The sequence below is a fragment of the Muscardinus avellanarius genome (assembly GCF_963383645.1).
Source record: "Muscardinus avellanarius genome assembly, chromosome: X".
Lineage (NCBI taxonomy): Eukaryota > Metazoa > Chordata > Mammalia > Rodentia > Gliridae > Muscardinus > Muscardinus avellanarius.
In genome coordinates this window covers 14,019,698-14,047,263 of record NC_137792.1, presented here as the reverse complement: position 1 = coordinate 14,047,263, position 27,566 = coordinate 14,019,698, and the positions used below count along the sequence as shown (strand labels likewise).

Here is a 27,566-nt window from a genome sequence, read left to right as displayed (position 1 = left end):
CAATTTTTTTTTTAGGGTACTGGGGTTCCTGGGAGCCCTTCTACCTCCGGTCTACACTCCCAGACATATTTTTATATTTCTATTTGGAAACAGGCTCTCTTATGCTAGCACGGCTGGCTTCGAACCTGCGCGATCCTCCTGTCTCCGCCTCCCAAGTGCAGGGATTACAAGCGTGCGCCACCACGCCCGGCCAAACTGGAATATTATAATTAAAATTATATAAATAAAAACTATGGAAGGGATCATTAAAATAAAAATATTTGACTTATGGAAATTATAGACCACTGGATAATTCTGAATGTGTTTATAAATACAATTTTTACTTTTATCTAAGTAACTTTTGTAGAGTCTTGCATATAGTAGAAGTTCTTTACCTACTCTCCTCCCTATCCCAGGTTTTTGTTTCGTGTGTGTGTGTGTGTGTGTGTGTGTGTGTGTGTTACTAGGGATTGAGCCCAGGGGCATTCTGCATTCTGCCTCCAAGCTACATCCCCATCCCTGTTTTTCTTTTTCTTTGAAGTAAGGTTTTATTATTTGTTGAGGTTCTCACTAGGTTGTTGAGGGTCTCACTAGGTTGTTGAGAGTCTCACTAAGTTGCTGAGCTGGCTTGGAACCTGCAATCCTCCTGTCTCAGTCTCTGGAATACTGGAATACTGGAATTAAAGGCATACACCACCAAACCCTGCTCTATTTTTTGACCCCCTAGAGACAATGACTTTCATTCTTCACCTGCTGCTTCTACTATTTGCAATCCTTTGATTTTTATTTGGAGACATAATCTATTGACTTTCTAATAGAATTTTGTTTCCTCATACCACACACAAGTTCCTTTTTCATATCTTCATGGTAATATTTTTATTATTACAGGTTTACAAACATTGTTCCTAGCTGAACTGAATAGTATTCTGGAGTCACATCTCCTTCATATTTCTGTTATATTCCATTTCCTGAATTCTGCATCTAGCTCTATCTCAGTTTACTTTCTAGTTTGGGCCAAACACATCTTCTTTTAGCTACTACAGAAAAGGTGAAAATTTTGTGACCTGGCATGTATGAAAATGCCTTTATTCTGCTGGGTGTGATGGTGAATACCTGTAATCTCAGGTTGGGAGGCTGAGACAGAAGAATTGCAGATTTGAGTCCAGTCTCAGCAATTTAGTGAGAATCTTGATGTGTCAATTAAAGTTGCTAGTTAATTTTAAAAAGATGACGTCTAAGCTCTGAGCTGTCTTAGTCCCAGGAAATGATGATGGGGAAAAGATATATAATATTTAAGAAGAAAATCTGGGTGAATACCAATAAAGTCTTGTGGTAGAAGCAACCTAGAGAGACCCTATTTCCAAATTTAAAAAAAAGGGGCTGAGGATCTAGCTCAGTGGTAGAGCATTTGCCTAGCATACTCAAAGCTGTGGGTTAAATCCCTAGCTCCACAGAAAAAAAATAAATCCAGGCATGTTAGCACATACCTGTGATCTTACTACTTGAGAGGCTGAGACAGGAGGACGGCCAGTTTGAGGCTAGTCTCAGCAACTTAGTAGTACCCTGTTTCAAAATAAAATTGTGGCTCAGAGGTAGAATGGCCCTGGGTTCAATCTCTAGTACCAAAGATAAATAGACAGACAGAGAAAAAGAATAGGACTAGGGGTATAGCTCAGAAGTAGAATGCCCTTGGTTGAATCCCCATTACCATAAAAAGGTGCCCTTATTCTACCCTCTCTCTTAATAATTTGGTTGAATATGCAATTCTAAATCAGAAAGAATTTTCCACTCAGATATTCAAAGGCATTGCTTCCATTGTCTTCAAGTTTCCTATGTTACAATGATGAAGCTTATCGCCATTCTGTTTCCAGTTCTTCCTCTTTGGGTTTTGAGGACCCCCCCCCATGCCCTGGAATGTATATGGTAGTATTCTTCCATGTACATTGCAGTGGTGTCTTTCATCCTAGGAACCCAAGGGCTTTTTATTGTTTTCCATTTTGTAACTGCTACATTTTGTACCTGTTATACCTCCTAGATCACTCCTTAATTTTCTTTTTCCTTTTCTATTTGGCATTTTTGTCTGTTTTCTAGGAAATTTAATCAACTATCTTCTGAACCTTTTGTTGACCTTTTTATTTCTACCATCCATTTTTAATTTTTTGGATTTTCTTGGTTCTCTGATTATTTTTGAAGTTTTTGGTTATAAAAATGCCAAACTTAAGCCGGGCGTGGTGGCGCACACTTGTAATTCCAGTACTTGAGAGGCTGAGACAGGAGGATTGTGGTTCACAGACAGCCTCAGCTACTTAGTGGGCCCTTTGCAACTCAGTGAGACCCTGTTTCAAAAATAAAAAATGGGGCTGGGGCATAGCTTGGAGATAGAATGCCTCTGGGTTCCATTCCCAGTACCAAAAAAGAGCCAAATATTTAAAAGTAAACAAAATATACTGAACTTTCATCTACCATTCCCTATGCTTCAACATTTATCAACTCATGATTGACCTGTATCCATTTTTGTTCTCCCCTTCCTCTCTATATTTTTAAGACATCCCAGATATTGTGTTGTTTATTCCATAATGATTACTAAAAATAATAAAATAATTTAATATAGAAACAATAAGTTCTGAGCCGAGCATGGGGGTGCACGCTTGTAATCCCAGTACTTGGGAGACTGAGACAGGAGGATCGCGCAGATTGTAAAACAGCCTCTGCTACTTAGTGAGGCTCACAGCAACTTAGTGAGACCCTGTTTCCAAATAAAATATAAAATTGGTCTGGGAATGTAGCCCTGAGGTAGAAGGACCCTGGGTTCTATGCCCAGTACCACAAAAAAAAGAAACAGTAAGTTCTATTATTACTTAAATTTTATTTTATTTATTTTATTTTATTTTATTTTTGGTGGTACTGGGGATGGAACCCTTTTTTCTCCGGGCTACACTCCCAGACCTAGTTTATATTTTATTTGGAAACAGGGTCTCATAAACCAGCGAGGCTGGTTTCGAACCTGCACGATCCCCCCGGTCTCAGCCTCCCGAGTACTGAGATTACAAGCGCGCACCACCACGCCAGGTTGGAGTTTAGCTTTTTCTAATCTGCTCTGCTAATTACCATTCTACACTCTTCTGCTATTGCTTCCTGTCCTGTTCTTTGTCTTGTGAGTTTATGAAGATAGTAGCCCCCTTATCTGGGCTTTTGCGTTTCATAGTTTCAGTTACCTGTAGCCAACAGGTCTGAATATATTAAATGGAAAATTCCAGAAATGAATGATAAGCCCTCAGTGGTGTGCCGCTCTAAGCAGCATGACGAAATTTCTCCCTGTCCCACCCAGAGTGCCAGTTAGGCCCTTTGTCCAGCGTATCCGTACGCAACACGCTTAGTAGCTCTGCTCATTTAGGAGCCATCTTGGTTAGTTCGTGATTATGGCAATGCTTGTTTTTAAGTAGCCCTTATTTTATTTAGTAATGGCTCCCTCCTAAGCACAGAAGTAATGATACTGGCAATTTGGACATGCCAAAAAGAAATCATAAAGTGCTTCTTTTAAGTGTGAAGTTAGAAGTTCGGTAAGATATTTTCACAGAATTTTTACTACAGAATATTGTATAGGTATGTATGTATATATGGGAAATGTAATATACATATAGGGTTTGGTACTCTCAGGTAACCATTGGGGAGTCTTAGAACCTATCCCTCCCAGATAAAAGGGAACTACTATAACTTTCCAACTAATGTCATTACAGTGAGGTTTTAAATGCAGGTAGAGAGTAAAACATCATGTTTAACCAGAAGTCTCTTTCCATTTTAAAGTTCCATTAATGCAGTAAGTGGGGTCAAATAGAAGTCAGTGGCATTAGGTCAAGTTAATGGGGAATTTTATCCTATTAAAGCAATCTATCGGCTTAAAAGATTTTGTAAGCCATTGCTTTAAACTGTTTCTTAATATATTTCTTCTTACTCATTTTTATGCTCAAGTCAAGGAGGGTTTAAATCTTATATTAAACTATGTAAAAGGAATTTAGTTGCTTTGCCAGCTTGAGTAAGTATTAACAAATTCTATTGTAGGGTTTAGAAGTTGACCAATGTAAAACATGCCTGATTCTGAACTAGTATATACTAATCAGAAATCCTGATTATAGGATGATTTATATTTGTCACTAGGTCTTTTTGTTGTGGTGGTGATATCTTTTTTATAGTGGCAGTGGTGTAATACTGGAGATTAAACCCAGAGGCATTCTACCTCCAAGCTATACCTCAGTATATATATATATATATATATATATATATATATATATATATATATATATATACACATTTTTTTTGGTGGTACTGGGGTTTCTGGAAGCCCTTCTACCTCTGGGCTACACTCCCAGACCTATTTTTACATTTTTATTTGGAAACAGGGTCTCCTAAGCCAGCGCGCGCGGCTGGCTCCGAACCTGCGCGATCCTCCTGTCTCTGCCTCCCAAGCGCAGGGATTACAAGCGTGCGCCACCACGCCCGGCTATTTTTTGTTTTCTTTTTAAACAGGGCCTCACTAGGTTACTGAGAGTTGTGCTAAGATGCTGAGGCTGGTGTTGAACCTGCGATCTTCTTGTCTCAGCCTCCCAAGTACTGGGATTACAGGTGTGCACCACCATGCCTGGCAATTATTAGGTCTTTACATAAGGAAAATAAACCAAATTACAATTATTATACGGGCCTACCTCAGAAAAAATGAAGGAATTCTTTAATGAGTGAATCTCACTGCGAATTTTCAACTAAACAAGGTTTCATCCATGCTATATACAAGTAATGTGGAAAAGATAACTGTTTCACAAGATAATCATAAACAAAAAAAATAATTTCATTCTTGCTCTTCACTTTACAGAAGAGGAAATGGAAGCCTATGAACAATAAAATAATTTGACCAAGATAGCTACTCATCTAGGTAGTAGCATCGCCATTAAGCTGTAGTTTCTAATTCTCAAATAATTTGTCTTTTCATTGTGGGAAAATAATAAAAGAGGGATGTATAGTTAAGATATTTTTATTGCTTACTCAGCAGATGCATGATGTTTAAATGATATATGTTATGTACATATTGAAAGAGGTAGAAATTTGGAATACAGCTTTAAGTAATGGGACTTTATCCAAGCAATGGGGAAAGAACAGTTTTAGACTGGACTAGAACAGAATTATCAACAGGCCTTGGTGCTTAACTTCACATAAAAAATAAAAAGGACCTGTAGGCTACAGTAAAGACATGAGAGTTGCAGTGACGGAGCAAGATACTAAAATCACAGATTGATATTGGATTTGATATAGTAACCTGCCAAATCAATTAAAAGACAACCATACCAGGCATACTGGCACATGCCTTTTATCCCAACCATGTGGTATATTAAGATATGAGGACTATAAGTTTGAGGTCAGCCATGACACATACACCCTGTCTCAAAACAAAAAATAAAAAGTGGTAGAACAATCCCAAGTTCAATCACAATAAAACACACACACACACACACACACACACACACACACACACACACACACACACACTAAACAGCTGCATAGACATTAAGAACAATTGATTCTTATTCCTTATCTTGCCCAATTTCAGTCAGTTTGTACCAAAAACCCCAGATGGGTGTAGAATGCCAGAAATAGTATTTTTAGCTTGTTTATTTTCTCCTGAGGTCTTATTTCTGTCTTTTAAATATCTGTGGTTACCTTAAATGAAAGTAAAACCAACTCTGCTTTCTCCCTGTCCCTAGTTCCCCTAAAAAAGACTGCTGTTCTTTCTATACTAATTTCAATGATATAAACATTCACAGTATTTTTGGGGGGCACTGGGGATTCAACTTCTGAGTTATACCCACAGCCCATTTATTTATTTATTTATTTGTTTATTTATTCATTCATTCATTCATCAAACAGAGTCTCACTAAGGGGTTGAGGCTGCCCTCAAACCTGTGATTCCTCCTGTCTTTGCCTCCCAAGTACTAGGAAAACAGAGATGAGCCACCATGGCCAGCTCCATTCAGAGTATTCTTATCAGAAGGTTTTCCATTCGTTTATTTACTTGTCTGTCATTCCCACTAGTTTTATTGAACTTTATCTTATATGTAATTGGATTCCTAATGCCTAGCACACAAGCCTTGCTCAGAAAATATTTGATTGCTGGAAGAGAGCTTTGCACACAAAGCCAAACGTAACGTTCATCCTGGCATTCCAGTTTGTCATGGTTCTGGATCTTCCCTACATCGTCTCCCCAGTAGGAAACCTTTGTTTCCATACTGATTAGGTTCCCTCCTGTTCATCATTTATTTCTTCAGGTCCTTGCTTGCACTGGTACTTCATACCTGGTCTCCTCTGGGCTCTGTATTTCCTACCCTAAATTCCACTGCAAAAGTCTTAGCCCTTAACCCCAGCTCCTTCCTTTAGCCTATGTAAGTAAAGCTAATATTGCTCTTCTCTGAATTCCTGCACTACTCATTGCTGGTAGTAAATTGTTTTATCCCTTACTCATATTCATAGTAATACTTATGGATATAATAATGATGGCCACCAATTAGTTTAATACATCTTCTATTCCAGAGTCTGAGTACAAACCTTATCTCAAATGATCACATTCTTCAAAGATACAGTAGTGGTATCCCCATTTATACCTGAGAGGTAACTGAGGCTCAACAAATTTAAATAAGTAACTTCACTCAAGACTACACAGATGTGAATCCAGACCTTTCTAACTTCAAAAACACTGCTTCTAAGCTGGATCACAGTATTTCTTCTTTTCTCCTCCCACCCTCAAAATAGATTTTTTGGGTATAACTATCTGCCACATTTTGTAAATACGTAATGAATGTATGTTGAGTTTGTTTGATGGAAGTATTAACCTATTCCAGTATTAACCTATTCCAGTTTGTTGTTTTAAAATTTTATTAGGGTACTTTAATTTTTGAAAGTCACATCCTTTTTTTGACATTTTCCTTAACTTTGATTAAAATACTTATAAATTTTGCATTAAACCCAACACCTAACATATTCTTTATAGTTTTTAACTTACAGCAAATTTTAAGCATGTACATAATTTCTTTTGATTACATAATGAAATAAACATTATTTGTATTAATTTTATAAATATGTGAGCAATAAAAATATACACTTTCATATACATAAACCAAATTTTATTTATAATAGGTGCTATAAGCCAGGCATGGTTGTATACATCTATAATCCCAGTACTTGGGAAACTGAGACAGGAGATTCAAGAGTAGCCTAAGGAATGTAGCGAGGCCCTCAAGAACATAAACCCTGTTTCAAAATGGGTTGGGGGTGTAGCTCAGGTAGAACACCCCTGGGTTCAATCCCAAGTGTCAAAGACAATAAAAGAAGTTTTTTTGTGAGTGGTACTGGAGGTGGAACCCTGGGACATTCTACCTCTGCCCAGCTAAAGAAATGTTTTTAATATTATCTTTGAGGGCTGCGCATGGTGGCACATGCTTGTAACCCCAGCATTTGGGAAGCTGCGACAGGAAGACTGCGGTTCGCGGACAGCCTCAGCTACTTAGTGAGGCCTTTGCAACTCCGTGAGACCCTGTTTCAAAATAAAGAATAAAAAATAGGGCTGGGGGTGTAGCTCAGAGGTTTCCATCCCAGTACCGCAAATTTTTTTAAAAATGTTTTCTTTGAGAGATAACACGCTATTGCATATGTGCAATCTTTTTATAGTTCGAGACCGTGTTCGGACAAAAATGGAACGTGATATCTTGGTAGAAGTTAATCATCCATTCATTGTCAAGCTGCATTATGGTAAGTGATGAACCACCTCATCTCTTTACCTTATTCCCTCACTTTTTGCTTGCATTCAGATATAATATATATGAATGTGACCGCCGGGAGCAAGATGGCTGCAAGAATTGCTGCCTACCTCAAGAATGCCTGGGCCCAGTATCCAGTGCTGGTTGTGTCCTTCACTGTCGCAGGCCTCTCTATAATTCTGCCCCCAATCAGCCCCTACACCAAGTATGCCATCATGACCAACAAAGCCACACCCTACAACTACCCAGTGCCTGTTCGAGACAGTGGGAACATGCCTGACGTGCCCAGCCCCCCCGCAGGACCCCTAGGGACCCAGCTTGGAGTGGCTGAAGAACCTGTGAACACTTCCATTGACAGGAAGGAGCCCCTTCCCCTAATAAAAATGTGAAACCAAAAAAAAAAAAAAATATATATATATATATATGAATGTATGTACATATTTGTATGTGCTTAGAAGATACATATAGTAAAGTCAAAGAAATGAAATTAACTTATTTGACAAACTTTAGAAGCTTTTTTAAAAAAAACACATAAAGTTAGTTTCTGAGTGGTAGCTATAAGAATAGGTCATAGTAATTATTGCTTTTTCATTTTAATAGTTAATAATAATATGTTATATTTTATAATCCCTATTAGCCCAATCTCAAGACAAATATTGTAATATCAATATGCTAAAACTATCACTGCCCTTTTTTTCTTCAAAGCCATGTGTTTCTCACTGGGTAAAAGTGTAGTGATTCTTATTGTATGCAATTAAATCTAACCAGCCCACATGTTTTCTGTAATTAGTGCCATGATTTTTTTAATTTTATTTCATGGTTAAGTAAAGTTTTCTAGTCTTCATTACAAATTTTTCTTATTAATCACATATTTCAAACTATCACATTTCTGAGAGACTCTTGCCTGTAGAAATCTAGTGGTAGTAAAAAAAAAAAAGTTGCATTTAACATTTATGTGAAGAAACTAAGAGAAATCAGGCCGGGCGTGGTGGCGCACGCTTGTAATCCTAGCATTCGGGAGGCTGAAGCCGGAGGATTGCAGTTCACGGACAGCCTCAGCTTCTTAGTGAGGCCCTCTGTAACTCAGTGAGACCCGGTTTCAAAATAAAGAATAAAAATAGGGCAGGGTATGTGGCTCGGAGGTCAAATGGTCAAATGGGTTCCATCCTGAGACCTGCAAAAAAAAAAAAAATATATATATATATATATATATATATATATATATTAGGTCTGGGAGTATAGTACGGAGGTAGAAAAGTACCTGGGTTCCACCCCCAGTACCACAAAAAAAAAGAAACTATGAGAATCGATGGTTTTTGTCTAGTTAAAAGTATATTTAAGCCAGGCGTGGTGGCGCACGCTTGTAATCCCTGCGCTTGGGAGGCTGAGACAGGAGGATCGCACGGGTTCAAAGCCAGCCTCAGCTACTTAGTGAGGCTTTCAGCAACTTAGTGAGACCCTGTTTCCAAATAATATAAAAAAGGTCTGGGCGTATAGCCCAGAGGTAGAAAGCCTCTGGGTTCCACTCCCAGTACCACCAAAAAAAAAAAAATGTATATGTAGAACTATGATATGATCATTAATTTACTAAAAATAATATTTGTGAATGATTTGATGTAATATAAGCTTAAAATAAACTACAATGGATTAAACAATTTTTCTTTCTTCATTCAGCTTTTCAAACTGAAGGGAAGTTGTATCTTATTTTGGATTTTCTCAGGGGAGGAGATTTGTTTACACGCTTATCCAAAGAGGTATATAATTAATGTCTTTTTATTCTAAAGTGGAACATTAAATAAAAATCACAGACCCAGGAAGGAAATAAAGACACAAAAATTCTTATTTTCTTTCAGGTGATGTTCACAGAAGAAGATGTCAAATTCTACTTGGCTGAACTTGCACTTGCTTTAGACCATCTTCATAGCCTGGGAATAATCTATAGAGACTTAAAACCAGAAAAGTAAGGAGTCATACCACTAAGTTAAATACAGTGTTACAAAGTTGTTAAGGAGGTCATAAAGTGAACTCCTAGGACTCTCCCAGCATTGGGTTAGTGTACCAGTGTGTCTCATGTTTGCTTATACTATATATTCTTTTAAGTTTTTAAATCTTTGTTTATCAAAAATATTATCTTGTTGTCTTTGATATTTATTGAGCTTTAAACTCTTCTTGTTTATTGAAAATTAGGATTTTTGTATGTATTTTCTGTTCGTGGCCTTTGTACATCATTTATTTATTTATTTATTTATTTATTTATTTATTTGCAATACTGGGGATTGAACCCAAGGACATTCTATTTCCAACCTATACCCCCCGGCCCTATTTTTTATTCCTCATTTTGAAATAGGGTCTCACTAAGTTGCAGAAGGCCTCACAAAGTAGCTGAGGCTGGCTGTGAACCTGTCCTGTCCTGTCTCAAGTTCCCAAATACTGGGATTACAAGCGTGCACCACCATGCCTGGCTTTTGCATCTTGCTTTTAGAACATTATTTTTCCCATTTATTTATAAAAGACCTTTACAAATTAAAATTTTCCTTTTTGATACTGAGGATACTAAGGATTGAAACCAGGGGCATTCTACCTGCAACCTACACCCCAACCCCCTTTTTAAAAATGTTGAGCTTAGTGAGATGGTGCACACCTATAATCCCAGTTCTTGGGATCCTGAGACAGGAGGATCACAGGTTAACAGCCAGCCTTAGCAATTTAGCAAGACCTCGAGCAATTTAGTAAGACCCTGTTTAAAAACAAAATAAGGCTAGAGGTGTAGCTCAGAGGTAGAATGCCCCTGGGTTCAATCCCCAGTAACTAACATACACACACATATCTCACACACACACACACACACACACACACACACACACACACACACAGTTGAAACAATGTCTCACTAAGTTGCTAAGGCTGGCCTTGAACCTGCCATTCTCCTGTCTTAGCCTCCGAAGTACTGAGGTTACAGGCATCTGCCACCATGCCTACATATATTAAGAGTTTAAACCATTTACCTAGACACAGTTGGATGTGTCTATAATCCAAGCTTCTCAGGAGGTCGAGGCAGGAGAATCACTGAAGTACAGGTCTGAGGCCAACCCAGGCAACAAAGCAAGAAGGAACATGAGGGGGGGGAACGGGGAGGGGGGGAGGGAGGGGGAGAGGGAGGGAGGGGGAGGAGGAGGAGGAGAAAAAGGAGGAGAAGAGAGGAGAGAGAGAAGATAGAATGAGAGAAAGAGAGGGAGGGAGGGAGAAGAAGAAGAAGGAGGAGGAGAAGGAGAAGAGAGAGAAGACCCAATTAACTAACTCATGGGCTCAAATATTTCCCCTGCTTCAGCTTCCTGAGGATTTGAGACTATAGGCACCTTCCACTATGCCCATTTTTTGTCGTTTTACTCTACACACATTTTTCTCAGTCAGACCTACAACATTTTTTTCTATTGTGATTTCTCCCATGGTATGTCTTAGCAAGGCTTTTCCTTATACCATGATCGATTTTTTTTTCTAATCTTATTTATTTTTACTTAATACTCTGGTCTAAAAGAATTCTGGTATGAGGAATGGTGGGCATCTAACCCTTTCCCCAAATATCACTTCTATCTAGTAAATTTTCTTCTCCTTACAATTTCACATTTTAAGTATGAATTGAGCAAATTTTCCACAGCTCTTTTAGTAGTAGTAATCAAGAAGCTATTATTGCAAAAAAGGAACTGGGCATGGTGGTGCAGGCCTGAATCCCAGTACTTGGGACGCTGAAAGAGGAGAATCATAGGCTTAAGGACTGCCTCAACAATGTAATGAGACTCACAGAAACCTAGTGAGACCCTGTTTCAAAAGAAAAAAATTCGCCGGGCGTGGTGGCACACGCTTGTAATCCCCTCACTTTGGGAGGCGGAGACAGGAAGATTGCGTGGGTTTGAAGCCAGCCTCGCTGGCTTAAGAGACCCTTTTTCCAAATAAAATATAAAATAGGTCTGGGAGTATATCCTGAAGGTAGAAGGGTTCCATCCCCAGTACAACCAAAAATCAAAAAAATTAAAAGGGATGGGGATATAACCTAGAGGTAGAATACCTCTGGGTTTGATCCCTATTACCACAAAAATATGTGTAATTAATTGTTTTTAGTAAACCGGGCGTGGTGGCGCACACTTGTAATCCCAGCATTCGGAGGCTGAGACCAGAGGATCGCGGTTTCTGGACAGCCTCAGCTGCTTAGTGAGGCCCTCCGCAACTTACTGAGACTCTGTTTCAAATTAAAGAATAAAAAATAGGACAGGAGGTATAGCTCGGAGGTCAAATGCCTCTGGGTTCCATCTCTAGACCCGCAAAAAATAAAAAAATAAAATAAAATAATAAAAAATTGTCTTCAGTATATTCACAAAATGTTATGTGCAAGGTGGGAAGAGTGGCATGTGCCTGTAATCCCAGTATTTGGGACCCTTAGGAGGATCACATGCTCCATACCAGCCTTGGCAACTTCGTGAGACCATGTATTAAAATAAGAAAATGAAAAGGGCTGGAGCAAAAATTGCTATGTGCAAAATTTAAATTGTGAAGTTGGTGCAGTGGCACATGCCTATAATCTTGGGAGGCTGAGATAGGAGGATTGCACTTTGAAGGTCAGCCTCAGCAACTTAGCAAGACCCTGTTTCAAAATAAGGTTGAGATGTACCTCAGAGGTAGAATGCCCCTCGGTTCAATCCCCAGGACAAGACAAAATTAGATATTTTGAACGGAAATGGAAGAAATGCTCCTTTGGAAACTTTTGAGTGGTCACTTAAGAAATTAATGTTTGTTTTTCCTTTGTTTTGCTTTTGGATACATTGCATATAGTTCTATTTTTATTTCCCTAATAATTACTGAGTTTTCCTCATCATTTTCCCCACTTCCATCATGATACAAAATATAACTCCTGATGAGAAGAAATATTCCAGCATGTAGTCCTCAGAAGAAAAAAGTACTATAAGCATAAGATTAAAGATTCATGAAAATTAGTATTTGGCCCGGCGTGGTGGCGCACGCTTGTAATCCCAGCATTTGGGAGGCTGGAACAGGAGGATCATGGTTCGTGGACAGCCTCAGCTACTTAGTGAGGCCATTCGCAACTCAGTGAGACCTGTTTCGAAATAAAGAATAAAAAAATAGGGCTGGGGTGTAGCTTGGAGATAGAATGCCCCTGGGTTCCATCCCCAGTACCACAAAAATAAATAAAATAAAATTAGTATTTGTTGGGGGGTACTGGAGATAGCCCTCTGAGCTACACCCATACCCCTACTTTTTAACTTTGAAACAGGGTCTCACTGGGCTGATGAGAGTCTCACTACTGGCTGAGGTTGTCCTCAAATCTGCAATTCTCCTGTTGCAGCTTCCCAAGTACTGGAATTACAAGGGTACACCACTTCATCCAGTTAATCTCTGAATTATATTTGAAATTGCACATTGATTATCTATACTTTCCATATCTATATGCCTTTTATGGTCTCCATTGTCCTTTGTAAAGAAGCCCAAACTATTCAGATTGTTCTGTGGCCCTCTCTAGACAAGGCTCATTCATTCAACAAACACTTCTTGTTTGTCTGTGCTCTGCCAAACACTGACCTAAAAATGAATAAGGCCAAACCCTTGAGGATCTCACAGTTTACTGGGAAAGAGAGAACATCCTGGAGAATGTGCAGTCAAGGAGTAGGTCATTGAAGAGGTGTGTGGAGAAGGGGATATGTGGAGACCAGGATTGTGTAGGTCATATCAAGAAAAAAAAGGATACTTGGGTTAGATAGTGTTTTAGTAAGCTTTTCTTGTTATGACCAAAATACCAACAAGAGGAACTTAGGGGAAAGATTTATTGGGGCTCATGTTTTCATTTCACAGGGGCGGTTCTGAGTTATCACCTGTAGTGGTAGTGGTAGGAGGACATGACTATCACATCATGGTGGCTGGAAGCAAAGAGAAAGAGGAGGGGGCCACAGGCATATATCACCTCCAGGACCAAGACCACATCCTTAGTGACCTTCCATCCCTAGCCATGTCCCACTGTGTGTGTGTAATGTGTTACTGCCGACTGAACCCAGGGGGGATTCTACCTCTGAGCTATAGCGCCAACCCTGGTTTTTTTTGTTGTTTTGTTTTTGTTTTTGAAACATGGTCTCACTAGGTTTCTGATAGTCTTAAGTTGCTGAGACTATCCTCAAAACTGCAGTCCTCCTATCTCAGCCAGCCAAGTACTGAGATTACAGACATGTGCCACCACACCCGGCTCATACCCCATTTCTGTGCTTTGCCGCAATGGGAACATGCTTTCAACACATGAGCTTTGGGAGCACTTTTTTAAGTCAACTCATCTTAGATACCTTAAAAATTTACCAAGAGAATCAGAGGTCTAATGCTTTGACTTCAATATGTAGACCTTTATCTATTAGGCAAGCACTGGGAGTCTTAATCTAGCCCTGGCTGCACAAAAGCATTAGAATGAGCAACTTCTAAGGCCAAAGCCTGTTTTTTGTTTTCCTGACATGTTTCAAGTGCCTCGGACTCATTAATATATGTTAATGACATTATTTGGGGATTTTATATTAATATGTCTACAAAGACTTATTTTCCTCCTTTACCACGCCTTCTTATTCACAGTCTAAAGCAGTATTTTAGGATAAATGTGACTATCTGATGCTTAAGAAATTCATATCAGTTTTGGCTTCTGTAAATCCCTATGTAGTGATTTTTAAAGATTTTCTGACTTTCTTTCAGCATACTTCTTGATGAAGAAGGTCACATCAAGTTAACAGGTAAAAATCCTCAATTTATTTAAGTACTTTCTCCTATCCTATATAATTTCCTCTAAGGTTATTTATGGTACAAAAATTTACCATTATGTACTTGGGAGGCAGAGATAGGAGGATCAAGGTTTGCTGTGAGGCCATTTGCAATTTAGTGAGACTCTATTTCAAAATAAAGAATAAAAAATAGGGCTAGGGGAGTAGCTCAGAGGTAGAATGTCCCTGAGTTTAATCCCCAGTACTGCAAAAAATTTAACCATTATGTTAAAAAATGTGTTTTTAAATAATTAATATAGATGTTGTAATTCAAAGTTTAAAATTAATAGCTGATCATAGTGATGCATGTCTGTAATCCTAGTACTTGTCAAGCTGAGACGAGAGGAACACAGGTTTGAGTCCAGCCTCAACAACATAGTAAGACTCTCAGCAACTTAGTGAGACCGTATTTCATAATAAAAAATAAAATAAAATAATAAAATAAAATAATAAATAATAAAATAAAATAGGAGCCGGGCCCAGCATTTGGAAGGCTAAGACAGGAGTATTGCAATTTGTGAACAGCCTCAGATACTTAGCAAGGCCTTCTGCAACTCAGTGAGACCCTATTTCAAAATAAAGAATAAAAAATAGGGCTGGGGGTTGAATGCCACTGGATTCCATCCCCAATACCACATAAAAAGATAAAATGGGGCTGTGGACATGGCTCAAGTAGAACACCCTCGGGTTCAGGTAGGGTGCCCCAGTATTACAAAAAATATTGTGTGTACAAGCTATTGTGGGGTATTTATTAGTTCAGTATTTCTTTTGACAGATTTTGGCCTAAGTAAAGAGTCTATTGACCATGAAAAGAAGGCCTATTCCTTCTGTGGAACTGTGGAATATATGGCTCCAGAAGTAGTTAATCGGAGAGGTCATACTCAGAGTGCTGACTGGTGGTCTTTTGGTGTGTTAATGGTAAGGATTGAATTTTTTGTCTTTTAAGCAGTGGGAATTGTTACTTTGTTTGTTATATGATAATCATCAGTGAATATTACAAGAGAGAAACTAGTATTTTTGTATTCTGTATTTATGGTATATGCAGTAAATAACCAAGAAAAATGATTGTCTGCAACATCATTTAAGGACTATGAAACCCATTAGTTGCTTCTAACTCATCCTAATTTAAAAAGGCAAAAATATATTTTCTTAGGTTTTCTGCTAATAGTATCAATCATAAGCAGTAATGGTGCTTATTCTTTTTTTTTTTTTTTTTTTTTTTTTTTTTTTTTTTTTTTTGGTGGTACTGGGATTCCTGGAAACCCTTCTACCTCTGGGTTACACTCCCAGACCTATTTTTATATTTTTTATTTGGAAACAGGGTCTCTTAAGCCAGCGCGGCTGGCTTCGAACCAGCGCGATCCTCCTGTCTCTGCCTCCCAAGCGCAGGGATTACAAGCGTGCGCCACCACGCCCGGCTGGTGCTTATTCTTTGGGGAAAAAAAATGGTCCAGAAATCCATTAGCAAGTAGCCCTTAAAAAAAAGTTGAGTAGGGCCAGGTGTGATGACACACACCTGTAATCCTAGTACTTGGGAGGCGGAGACAGGAGTATTGCGAGATCGAGGCCAACCCAGGCAACTTTGTGAGACCCTGTTTCAAAATAAAAAATAGCTGGGCACAATGGCACATGCCTGTAATCCTGGTACCTGTGAGGCTGAGACAAGAGGATCGTAGGTTCAAGGAGAGCCTCAACAACTTAGTGAGACTCTCAGCCACCTAGCAGGACCCTGTTTCAAAAACAAACAAGCCAGGCATGGTGGCACATGCTTGTAATCCCAGAACTTGGAAGGCTAAGACAAGAGTATCGAAGATTCGAGGACAGCCTCAGCTACTTAGGCCCTCCTCAACTTAGTGAAACCCTGTTTCAAAATTAAGAATAAAAAATAGGGCTGGGGAGTATAGCTTAAAGTAGAATGCCCCAGGATTGTTTTGCAATCCCAAGTATTGTGAAACAAACAAACAATCAAAAAGGCTGGGGTATGCTTGACGATAGAATACTCCCAGGTTCAATTCCCAGAACCACAAAATTAAAATTTCTTATGTATTAAGGGTTTAGCTCAGAAGTCGAAGCCTCTGGGTTCAACCCCTAGTTACACACACGCACGCACACACGCACACACACACACACACATTAAATCAGGAATGGTCACACACTCCTGTAATCTTAGTTACTCAAGAGGCAGAGACAAGTGGATTACAAGTTTGAGGCCAGCCTTAGCAATTTAGCAAGAGAGACCCTGCTTCAAAGTAAAAAATGAAAAGCTGGGGATGTAGCTTTGTGGTACAGGTGCCCTGGGTTCAATCTCCAGTATAGAAAAAGTTTTCATATGAAATTGGCACATCTGTCAGATTGTTCACATATTTACACTTTAAAATTGCTGTGTAAGCCAGGTGTGGTGGTGCACGTTTGTAATCCTAGCATTCGGGAGGCTGAGACCAGAGGATCGCGGTTCGCGGACAGCCTCAGCTACTTAGTGAGGCCCTTCGCAACTTAGTGAGACCCTGTCTCAAAATAAAGAATAAAAAACAGGGCAGGGGGTATAGCTCAGAGGTAGAATGCCCCTGGGTTCCATCCCAAGACCTACCCAAAAAAAAAAAAACTGCTGTGTAGTTAGGCATAGTGGCACATGCTTTTAATTCCATTGGGAGGCTGAAGCTGGAGGATCACGGTTTGCGGACAGCCTCAGCTATTTAGTGAGGCCCTCCGCAACTCAGTGAGACCCTGTTTCAAAATAAAAGAATAAAAAATTGGGCAGGGGGTTTAGCTCTGAGGTCAAATGACTCTGGGTTCCATCCCCAGACCTGCAAAAAAAAAAAAAAAGAATAAAAAGTAAGGCTGGGGGTGTAGCTTGGAAGTAGAATGCCCCCTGGGTTCCAACCCCAGTACCACGAAAAATATTATAGAAATAATTTGATATATATGTAACAATTTTAGAAGATTTGGTTTTTAATTAAATGATGCGTTCTTTACCTTCTGGCCTTGAGAGTTTGTATTTATTGACTCATACCTCTTATTATTTTGTATTTCTGTAGTTTGAAATGCTCACTGGTACATTGCCTTTCCAAGGAAAAGATCGAAAAGAAACAATGACTATGATTCTTAAGTAAGTACTCCCTAACGGAAATGTTTTGATGAGACTTTAAATGCTTCAGACTAAATAAGTATATGATTTTAGAGTATCAGATGTAGTGTAAGAAATTCATCCGTTATTACCTGTTTTAAATACGAATCAACTATAAAGGTTTAGAGCACTCATTTCTATGTGGGTAGTAAAGTATTAAAAGTTTTAACTTTGAGTTTTAGAATATGGTATGTGTGTCCATTATTCAACCTCTATCTGCATTGTCCTGGAGGTCCTAACAAGTACGGTAAAGCAAGCAAAAATGGAAGTTATAAGGTTTAAACAGAAGAAATAAAATTGTCATTATTAAATAATACATGTCCATAGAAAATATAGTCATCATATAAGCTCATGGAATTAATAAGTTTAGCAAAGTTGCTGGTTACAAGATCAGTAATCAAAAATGTATTTCATATGTAGCCAGGCGTAGTGGCAAACACCTGCAATCCTTGGATAGCTATGACTAGAGGATAGCGGGTTCAGCAATGTAGTAAGACCCTGTTTCAAAGTAAAAAATAAAATAGGGCTGGGCTGGGGGTATAGCTCAGAGGTACAATGCCCCTTGATTCAATGCCCAGTATGAAGAAGATGATTAATGAGATTTTTTTTTACTTAAAATTTGGATTGACCACATTTCAAATGCTCAGTGGCCTCATATGATCAGTGGGTACTAAATTGGATAATAAAACTATAGTTTAAATGCAAATCAAATAAAAAACTATGTTGAAACTTGATATACTGATTCTGTGTGATAATAGAACAAGAATAGTTAAACCACACTTAGGAAGATTTGCTTTACCTGGTATCACCTCTTATTATAATGATAATTAAGATAATAGGGCACAGAAACCAGGCTTGGTAGCTGACACCTGTAATCCCAGTACTTGGGAAGCTGAGAGAGAATAATCCGAGGTTCAAGGCTCCCCCCCCCATTTAGTGAGACCCTCAGGAAATGAGTGAGACTGTGTTTCAGAATAGAAAAGAGGAAAAGGGCTGGGTGTGTGGCTCAAAATTAGAGTGCCCCAGGGTTTTATCCCTAGTACAAAGAAAAAAAACAGGCCATTGAAACAATTATGTAGACATACAATAGATTAGAAAACATAGAAACAGACCTATACAAAATTAAATCCTTAATTTTAGTAATCAGGAATTGCAAGAAGGAATAGTCTTTTCTTAAATCATGCTGGAAAAAAATCTCATCGAAAAATTCCAGCCAGAGCCAGGCATGGTGGAACACACTTGTAATTCCAGCCCTTGGGAAGGCTAAGACAGGAGGATCACACAGGTTCGAAGCCAGCCTCAGCTACTTAGTGAAGCTCTCAGCAACTTAGTGATATCCTCTTTCCAAATAAAGTATAAAATACGTCTGAGAGTATAGCCCAGAGGTAGAAAAGCCCCTGGGTTTTACCCCTAGTACCACACAAACACACACACACACACACACACACACACAGAAATACCAGCCAGGCATGGTGGTGGTACGTGCTCGTAATCCCAGCATTTGGGAGGCTGAGATGAAACCGGGAGGATCCCGATTCACAGACATCCTCAGCTACTTTGAGCCCCTTTGCAACTCAGTGGGACCCTGTTTCAAGATAAAGAATAAAAAATAGAGCTGGGGGTGTTGCTCGAAGGTAAATGCCCCTGGGTTCCATCCCCAGTGCCCGCAAAAAAAAAAAAAAAATCCATTAAAAGAGAATAAAAGATATTTGTGACCGAGAACAAAGGACTTGTATCCACAGTGTATCGAGAACTCCAATTAGTAACAGGAAAACAATAAAAACGTGGGCAGGAGACTTAGGGACCTCATGAAAGAGAATATTCAATAAGGAATTATCTTATGAAAAGATGTTCCACCTCATTAATCAGAAATGCAGATTTCCCCAATAGAGTGAAGCACATTTGTAGTCCCATGTTAAAAGGAAGAAAGATCCCTTTAATCCTGGAGGCCTGGCACTTCTAGGCAACATAGGAAAAAGAAAGTTCAGATTCAAATGACAGGGCATGGTGGCAAGCTTCTGTAATCCTGGTACTTAGAAGGCTGAGACAGGAGCGTCACAGGTTTGAGATCAGTCTCAGCAGTTTAGCGAGGCCCTCCACACCTTTGCAAGGCCCTGTTTTCAAATAAAAATGAAATAGGGCTGGGGGGGCGGGGCAGGCGTGGTGGTACATGCTTGTAATCCCCACTCTTGGGAGGCTGAGACAGGAGGATCGCACAGGTTCGAAGCCAGCCTCAGCTACTTAGTGAGGCTCTCAGCAACTTGGTGAGACCCTGTTTCCAAATAAAATATAAAATAGGTCTGGGAGTATAGTTCAGAGGTAGAAAGCCTCTGGGTTATACCCCCAGTACCACCAAAAAGAAAGAAAGAAATAGGGCTAGTGGGGTATAGCTTGGAGGTAGAATGCCCCTGGATTCCATACCTAGCTCCATACAAAAAAATTAAAGCTACAATAAGCTACCTCTGCATACCCATCAGAATGTCTAAAATTAAAGAGACTGTGGTCACTGGGTGTTTAGGAAGTGATACCTTAATTTAAAGAGAATAATCACTACACTTATGTCAGAGATTTTTATGCTCAGTTGTTTAGAGGCTCCAGGCAGACTACAGACTATGGAAAAAGGTGTGGAGTCAGCTGGGTGTGGTGACACATGCCTGTAATCCCAATATTTGGAAGGCTAAGACACGAAGATCACAGGTTTGAAGCCAGCGTAACAATTTAGCCAGACCCTGTTTACAAATAAAAACAGGACTGGGAGTACAGCTCAGAGGTAGAGTACCCCTGGGTTCAATCCTACCAGCACACACAAAAAAAGATGTGTACAGATTGAATAGATTAATTTATGTAGATTGAATTCATCAGAGATTTAGATTTACCAAGACAAGAATACTAGCCAAGCCATGGTGGCCACACTTGTAATCTCAGTGACTTAAGAGGATGAAGCAGGAAGATCACAAGTTTGAGGCCAGCAGCAGTAATTTAGTGAGACTGCGGTTCAAAATAAAAAATGAAAAGGCTGGGGATGTAGCTCAGTGGTAAAGTGGCTGCCTAAATCCTTAGTACTACACAGACACATACACACACCCTGGGTTCAATCCCTAGCACTCTACACACATGCATACACACCTTTCTGCCAGTCACAGTAGCACATGCCTGTAACCTCAGTACTTGGAAGGGTGAGACTGGAAGATTGCAGTTTGAGGACAGTATGCAGTAACTTAGCAAAGCCCTGTTTCAAAATAAAAAATGTAAAGCCTGGCATGGTGGCACAGGTTTGTAATCCTAGTACTCAGAAGGCTGAGCCAGAAGGATCTCAGGTTGACAGCCAATGTCAGTAATATAGGCCCTCCGCAACTTAGGGAGGCCCTGTTTCGAAATAAAAAATAGGGTTGGGGGTGTAGCTTGGAGGTAAAACTCCTAAGTTCAATCCCCTGCACCCAAAAGATGAAAACATTAAAATTAAAAAATACAAAATGAAAAGCGCAGAGGATGTAGTTCAGTAGTAGAATACCTCTGGATTCAATCCCAAGTACAAAACCCTCGAAAATTCCAGATAGTGTTTCAGCCTTCACCTACAAATCATGAAAAACATGATAGGAATCTATAGCATCCTCAAACTGCAAATTGTCACCAGAACAAAAAGTATAAAAAGACGACTTTATTCGGGAAAAGATGTAATAAAGATTATTGGAATAGAAAAAGCACATATCCCTCAAGTCACAAGAATATCCCTTTGGTGAATGTATCACTTAATGAGTAAACCTTTGATAAGAACCAAGCCCTTTAAGTTGCCACAAGGACTCCCAGCAGATGAGAACTTGTCTAACATGTGCTTCAAGAGCCCTGGAGAATTAGCAGTATGATGACATTTAAAACCTGTGGAACAGGGAGCAGTTAGGTCCTGATTCCACAGCAGCTTCAGATTAAAAAATGGAGTTCAGCCAGGGTAGTGGCACATTCCTGTAATCCTAATACTTGGGAGGCTGGGATAGAAGGATAGCAGGTTCAAGGCGAGGTTCGCCAATTTAGTGAGTTCCTTGGCAAGTTAGTGAGACTACTTCAAAATAAAAAAAATAAAATAGGTCTAGGAGTGTAGCTCAGAGGAAGAATGCTGCTGGATCAATCCCTAATACTGCAAAAAGGAAAGAAGGAAAGAAGGAAGGAAGGAAGGAAGGAAGGAAGGAAGGAAGGAAGGAAGGAAAGAAAGAAAGAAAGAAAGAAAGAAAGAAAGAAAGAAAGAGAGGAGCATCTAATTCCAGTACTTGGGTGGCTGAGATACGGGAATCGCAGGTTCAAAGTCAGCCTCAGCAACTTAGTGAGGCCCTCCTCAATTTAGACCCTGTTTCAAAATAGAAAATAATAAAATAAGGCTTGCAATGTAGCTCAGAGGTAGAATGCCCCTGGATTCAATCCCCAGTACCATGAAAGAGGGGAGGGGAAGAGGTCCAAAGTTAAATCATAGCAGCATGATTTATAATAGTGGAAAATGGAGCATTAACAGTAGAATGGATTAATAAATTATAATATGCTCATATAATTGAGTGCAATAAAAATTATATTTACTATCTATAAATATTTTAGGTTTTACAATCCAGATAGTTTCTGCTACACACTCTTTTATTTTTGTTTTTATCCAAAACAATTCTTAAGAACCATACAAAGCAGGTCCAGGCCTGGGTATAATGTGCCAAACAACAAAGAAAATGAACCAGTTCCATGGTGGTACAGCTTGGAGAGAGCTCCCAAGAATGTTAAGCAAAAGAGGTTCAAACACAGAAGAATAAATGCTTCAAAATCCTATTTATAAATTTTATAGAGCAGGCAAAACTAAATTATATTTTAGGTTCACATTTAGATGGTAAAATCCAGAGGCAAAATGAGGAAAGTGGTTACATTAGCTGAGAGTTTTTGGCAATTTGGGTGGGGGGGCAAATGACTATTTCGTTTGTGGTGAATCCCTGGCTTGTGTACTTTGGGACAGTATTTTTTGTTTGTTTGCTTGCTTGCTCATTTATTTCAGGGGTTTTTTTTGGCACTTTATGTTATTCCTGAAAAAAATGATATAAAATACATCCTACATAAGTGACTGAATGGTCATTGAACTTTGATCACTGAACCTTTATCATTCTGTCTACTCCAAGCCCCTTCTTTAAGGTAACAAAACACTTTCTAACATTGGGAAAAACAATCTTTTTGTGTATGTGTATGTTGGATATTTAACCCAGGGGCATTCTACTTTCGAAGTACACTCCCAGCTCAGTTTTATTTTTTTATTTGAAACAGTCTTGCTAGGTTGCTGAAAATCTCACTACATTGCTGAGGCTGGCATTGTACCTTAGATCTTCCTGTCTCAGCCTTCAAGTACTAGAATTCTAGGCATGTGCCACCGTGCTGGGCTCAAACCCATTCTTTGACTTGGCCTTCCTTTCATTTTACTGCACTATCTTCTGGCATCCTTTCAGTACAGAGCCTCTTTAACTAGAAGTCTTGTGCTGTTACTATTTTTGTCAATTATTTTATTCTGTATCCTGAAACCCCATCATGCTCACTCTGGTTGTCAATAGTCTTGTGGTTGCTAAAACTCAAGTGATAGGTTGTCAGGAAGGTAATGATTCTACCTGATTTATTCAGACAATTCATTCAAGAGGAAAATGAATTCTTGCTAGAGTACTGGGGGTGCAGTGTGAACATTTAGAAGATCTTTGATAGCCGGGGTGGTGGCGCACACCATTCGGGAGGCTGAGACAGGAGGATTGTGGTTCACCGACAGCCTCAGATACTACTCAGTGAGGCCCTTTGCAACTCAGTGAGATCCTGTTTCAAAGTAAAGAATAAAAAATAGGGATGTGGGTGTGGTTCAGAGGTAGAATGTCCATGGGTTCCATCCCCAGTACAGTACTGCCAAAAAAAAAAATAAAAAGAGAGAGAGAGATCTTAGATGGCCTTGCACAGCCTACATTCTAATAAAGGAAATGGGAATATCATCCGGCTGCAGTGGCGTGCATCAGTAATCACAGTGATTGGGAGGCTGAAGCCAGCCTCAGCAACTAGCAAGCCCCTCAGCACCTTATCCAGATCCTGTTTCAAAACAAACAAAAAATTTTAAAAGGCCTGGAGGTGTGGCTTGGCAGTAGAATACCCCTGGGTTTAATACACATTATCAAAACACACACAATTTCAAATACTAATGAGAACTATAGGGGTAATAAGCTAGGGTACTCTTATAGTGACTTCTTAATGTCTGAGAGGAAAGATGGGGGCAGGAACCTTTTAATTTTTTTTTGCAGTACTGAGGATGGAGCCCAAGGGCATTCTACCTCTGAGATGTACCCCGCCCAGCCCTATATTTTATTCTTTATTTTGAAACAGGGTCTCAGTGAGTTGCAAAGGGCCTCACTATTGTAGCTGAGGCTGTCTGCGAATTGCGATCCTCCGGTCTCAACCTCTCAAATACTGGGATTACAAACATGCTCCACCATGCCTGGTACAAGAGCCTTTGTTTGTTTGTTTTTGTTTTTGGTGGTACTGGAGTTTCTGGAAGCCCTTCTACCTCCAGGCTATACTCCCAGACCTATTTTATACTTTTTAATTTTGGGAAACAGGGTCTTTTAAGCCAGCCCTGCTGGCTTCAAACCTGCGCGATCCTCCTATCTCTGCCTCCCAGGTACAGGGATTACAAGCGTGCGCCACCATGCCTGGCTACAGGCTACAGGAGCCATTTTTGATGGGACAGTTATGGAAGGTCTCTGAGGAGTATATGATGCTGTCCGCCCCTTCCTCCCGCTCAGTTTTTCCTATGCTCATTTGCTTCTCCTACCTCTCTGACCATTCATTATTTTAGTCTCTTGTTTGACCATTCCTCCTCTGCCTGTTTTTCTTTTAATCCTGAAAATTTTAAATATACTTTCTGAAAAAACAGAATATTACAGTGAACACATATCCATCACCCAGATTCAGCAGGCATCAGGATTTTGACACATTTGCTTCATCTATTCCTTTTTTCTCTTTCTTCTTAACTGAAATATTTTAATCACTGCAGATGTGTCATTTTTCACCTACTTAATTCAGTTTGCCTTGCTAAAAATATGGATGATTTTCTTATATAACTACATCTAACAGATCTAGTAATAATCCTTAGTTATTATCTAATACCAGTCCTTAACCAAATTTTTTATATTTTGTCTTTACAGTTGGATATAAATCAAGCCTACACATTCCATTTGGTTGTATCTCTTACACATCTGTTCATCTACAATAATTTACCCTTATTTTCCCCTGCTATTTACTTGTTAGAAACCAAATAGTTTCTTCTGCTTTCTGAATTTATCGTAGCAAAGGAAGATACCATTTTACAATATCTGAAATAAAGAATAAGCCAGGTCCAATGACACCTACCTGTAAATCCAACATTTGGGAGGCTAAGACAGGAGAATTGCAGATTTGAAGCCAGCCTCAGCAATTTAGCAAGACTCTATTATAAAGAAAATAAAATAAAAAAGGCCTGGGGGAGTAACTGTAAGATAGAATTCCCCTGGGTTTAACCCCCAATTCCACAGAAAAAGAAATATAAAGCCAATTTTATTGCTTACTTATGGTGAAGGAGAGTGATGCTAGTCTAGTAGAGCCTTTCCAAACACAGTAGACCACTAGTCGTACGCAGGGTTTCAGGAGGGGTAGAATTTAAGAACTGGCAGATTTTCAGGTCCATAAGTGATTTGCCATCTCTAAGATTGCAATTTTCTGGGGAAGACTTTTGTTGATCACTTGACACTCAAGTGTGTTTTTTCTCAATAGTCCACTCCTGTTTGGCTAATATTCAGAGACAAGAGCACTTATTGCTTGATTAGCTTGGAAATTTTCATTATGCAAATTGTCACTGATAAATGAATGGACTGAAAACCAACGTAAAACCAGTTCTGTAGTTCTCTTGTTACCGTAGTTACATAACAATCTTTTCACAAGAATGTGCTCTGCATATTATTTTTTATTGTCCTTGTGATATTAACTCCCGTTTTTTTGTTAATCTTTTTTTGACAAGATTATTTCATAGTTTGTACTCTGTGCTCCCCCATTACATTAAATTAGCAGGCTTAGTTGGGTGTGGTGGTATATACTTATAATCCTAGTTGTTTGGAGACTGAGACAGGAGCTCACCCTTAGCAATTTAGCAAGACCCTGTTTTAGATGTTGGTGGATTGCAAATTAGTGCAACCACTTTAAAACAGTATAGAGGATCCTCAAAAGAATGGGAACTTACCATTTGACCCAATCCTTAGCATCCAAAACAAACTAAAATGAATACAATTAGCTGAATCCTAATGACTATTAAATCTCATGAGTTCATATAAAAAAGGCAATATTCAAACTAATATAAAAGAAGGGTATGGTGGCACACACCTATAATCCCAGTACTTGGGAGGTTGAGACTATCACAGGTTTAAGGTCAGTTTCAGCAACTTAGTGAGATACTGTTTTGGGGGGGAAAAAAACATAAAACCAATGCATTAGACAGTACTCCCACATAAGTAACTAGGGCTCTGAAAGCCAGAAATCAAGCCGGGCTTGGTGGTGCTGGCTTGAATTTAGGGGCCTGTTTGTGCTAAGCACATCCTCTTTCACTGAGTTATACCTACATAGCCCCATATTTATCTCTCTTTTTTTTTTTTTTGCATTCTACCTCCAAGCTACACTCCCAGCCCTATTTTTATTCTTTTTTATTTTGAAATAGAGTCTCAATGAGTGGCAAAGGGCCTCAATAAGTAGCTGAGGCTGTCTGCAAACCACGATCCTCTTATCTCAGCCTCCCAAATGCTGGGATTACAGCGTGTGCCACCACACCCAGCTCAAATTCAACATTTTTAATACTCAAAATATTCTTCCTTTGACCATTTTTAAATGTTCTTCTCCCCCATTGATCCATTTCTGAAATGCCTTTCTTCTCCTGTGTGTTCACTTTCTTACTTAGCTCAGCCTTTCCTATAACTGCTCTCAAAATGGTACTTACCTCTAAGCCATTGTCATATCAGTTTACTTGGCACCAGACCTATAATTTCATTTACTTACCTTGCTGGATTTCCCAAAACATGTGGTATGCATGACTTCACATCTTTATTTATTTATTTATTTATTTATTTATTTATTTTTGTGGTACTGGGGTTCCTGGAAGCCCTTCTACCTCCGGTATACACTCCCACGGGCTAAACTCCCAGACCTATTTTTTAACATTTCTATGTGGAAACAGAGTCTCTTAAGACAGCGAGGCTGGCTCCGAACCAGCGCGATCCTCCTGTCTCCGCCTCCCAAGCGCAGGGATTACAAGTGTGCGCCACCACGCCCGGCAGACTTCACATCTTTAAACCTATCTGTTTGCTGTTCTTTACTTTGCATGCGTGCGTGCGTGCGTACGTGTGTGTGTGTGTTGTATTCGTTCCTCTATTTTATTTTTTTTTGCATGTCTGGGGATGGAACCCAGAGGCATTCGACCTCTGAGCTACAGCCCCTGCCCTATTTTTATTTTTTATTTTGAAACAGGATCTCACCAAGTTGCAGAGGGCCTCATTAAGTAGCTGAAGCTGTCCTCAAACCTTAATCCTCCAGTCTCAGCCTCCCAAATGCTGGGAATACACGCATGTGACACCATACCTGGCTTCTTTCCTCTTCTTGTACTACCAGTTTTGTATTTCCATGCACCCTCTCTCCCTAGCCAGAAGCATGGAAATCATTCTTAAGGTCTTTGTCCCCCTTACATATCTAGGTTTTCTCCTAATTTTATTTCAGAATGAAATCACTGTTACAGCCCCTCTTCTGCATTATACTTCTCACAGTTCTCAGGCAATGGAAACCTCTTTACCAACACTTCTGGAGCATATT

At 39.4% G+C, this 27,566-nt stretch overlaps 1 protein-coding gene and 1 pseudogene across 3 annotated transcripts in view; both read left to right on the top strand.

Moving 5' to 3' along the window:
• RPS6KA3 (ribosomal protein S6 kinase A3) overlaps positions 1-27,566 on the top strand; it is a gene marked incomplete at both ends in the record, with an annotated part of 148,444 nt that overhangs the window by 81,514 nt on the left and 39,364 nt on the right. For both annotated transcript variants that reach the window (XM_080718279.1, XM_080718278.1), the window contains 6 exons: positions 7,687-7,767; positions 9,450-9,529; positions 9,629-9,735; positions 14,508-14,545; positions 15,348-15,490; positions 17,608-17,678. In XM_080718279.1, coding sequence (XP_080574405.1) covers positions 7,687-7,767; positions 9,450-9,529; positions 9,629-9,735; positions 14,508-14,545; positions 15,348-15,490; positions 17,608-17,678 — 520 coding nt within the window. The remainder of the gene's footprint in view (positions 1-7,686; positions 7,768-9,449; positions 9,530-9,628; positions 9,736-14,507; positions 14,546-15,347; positions 15,491-17,607; positions 17,679-27,566) is intronic.
• LOC308279321 (NADH dehydrogenase [ubiquinone] 1 alpha subcomplex subunit 3-like) lies at positions 7,862-8,117 on the top strand (annotated as a pseudogene). Its single transcript has one exon. The product of its transcript is annotated as an NADH dehydrogenase [ubiquinone] 1 alpha subcomplex subunit 3-like (transcript).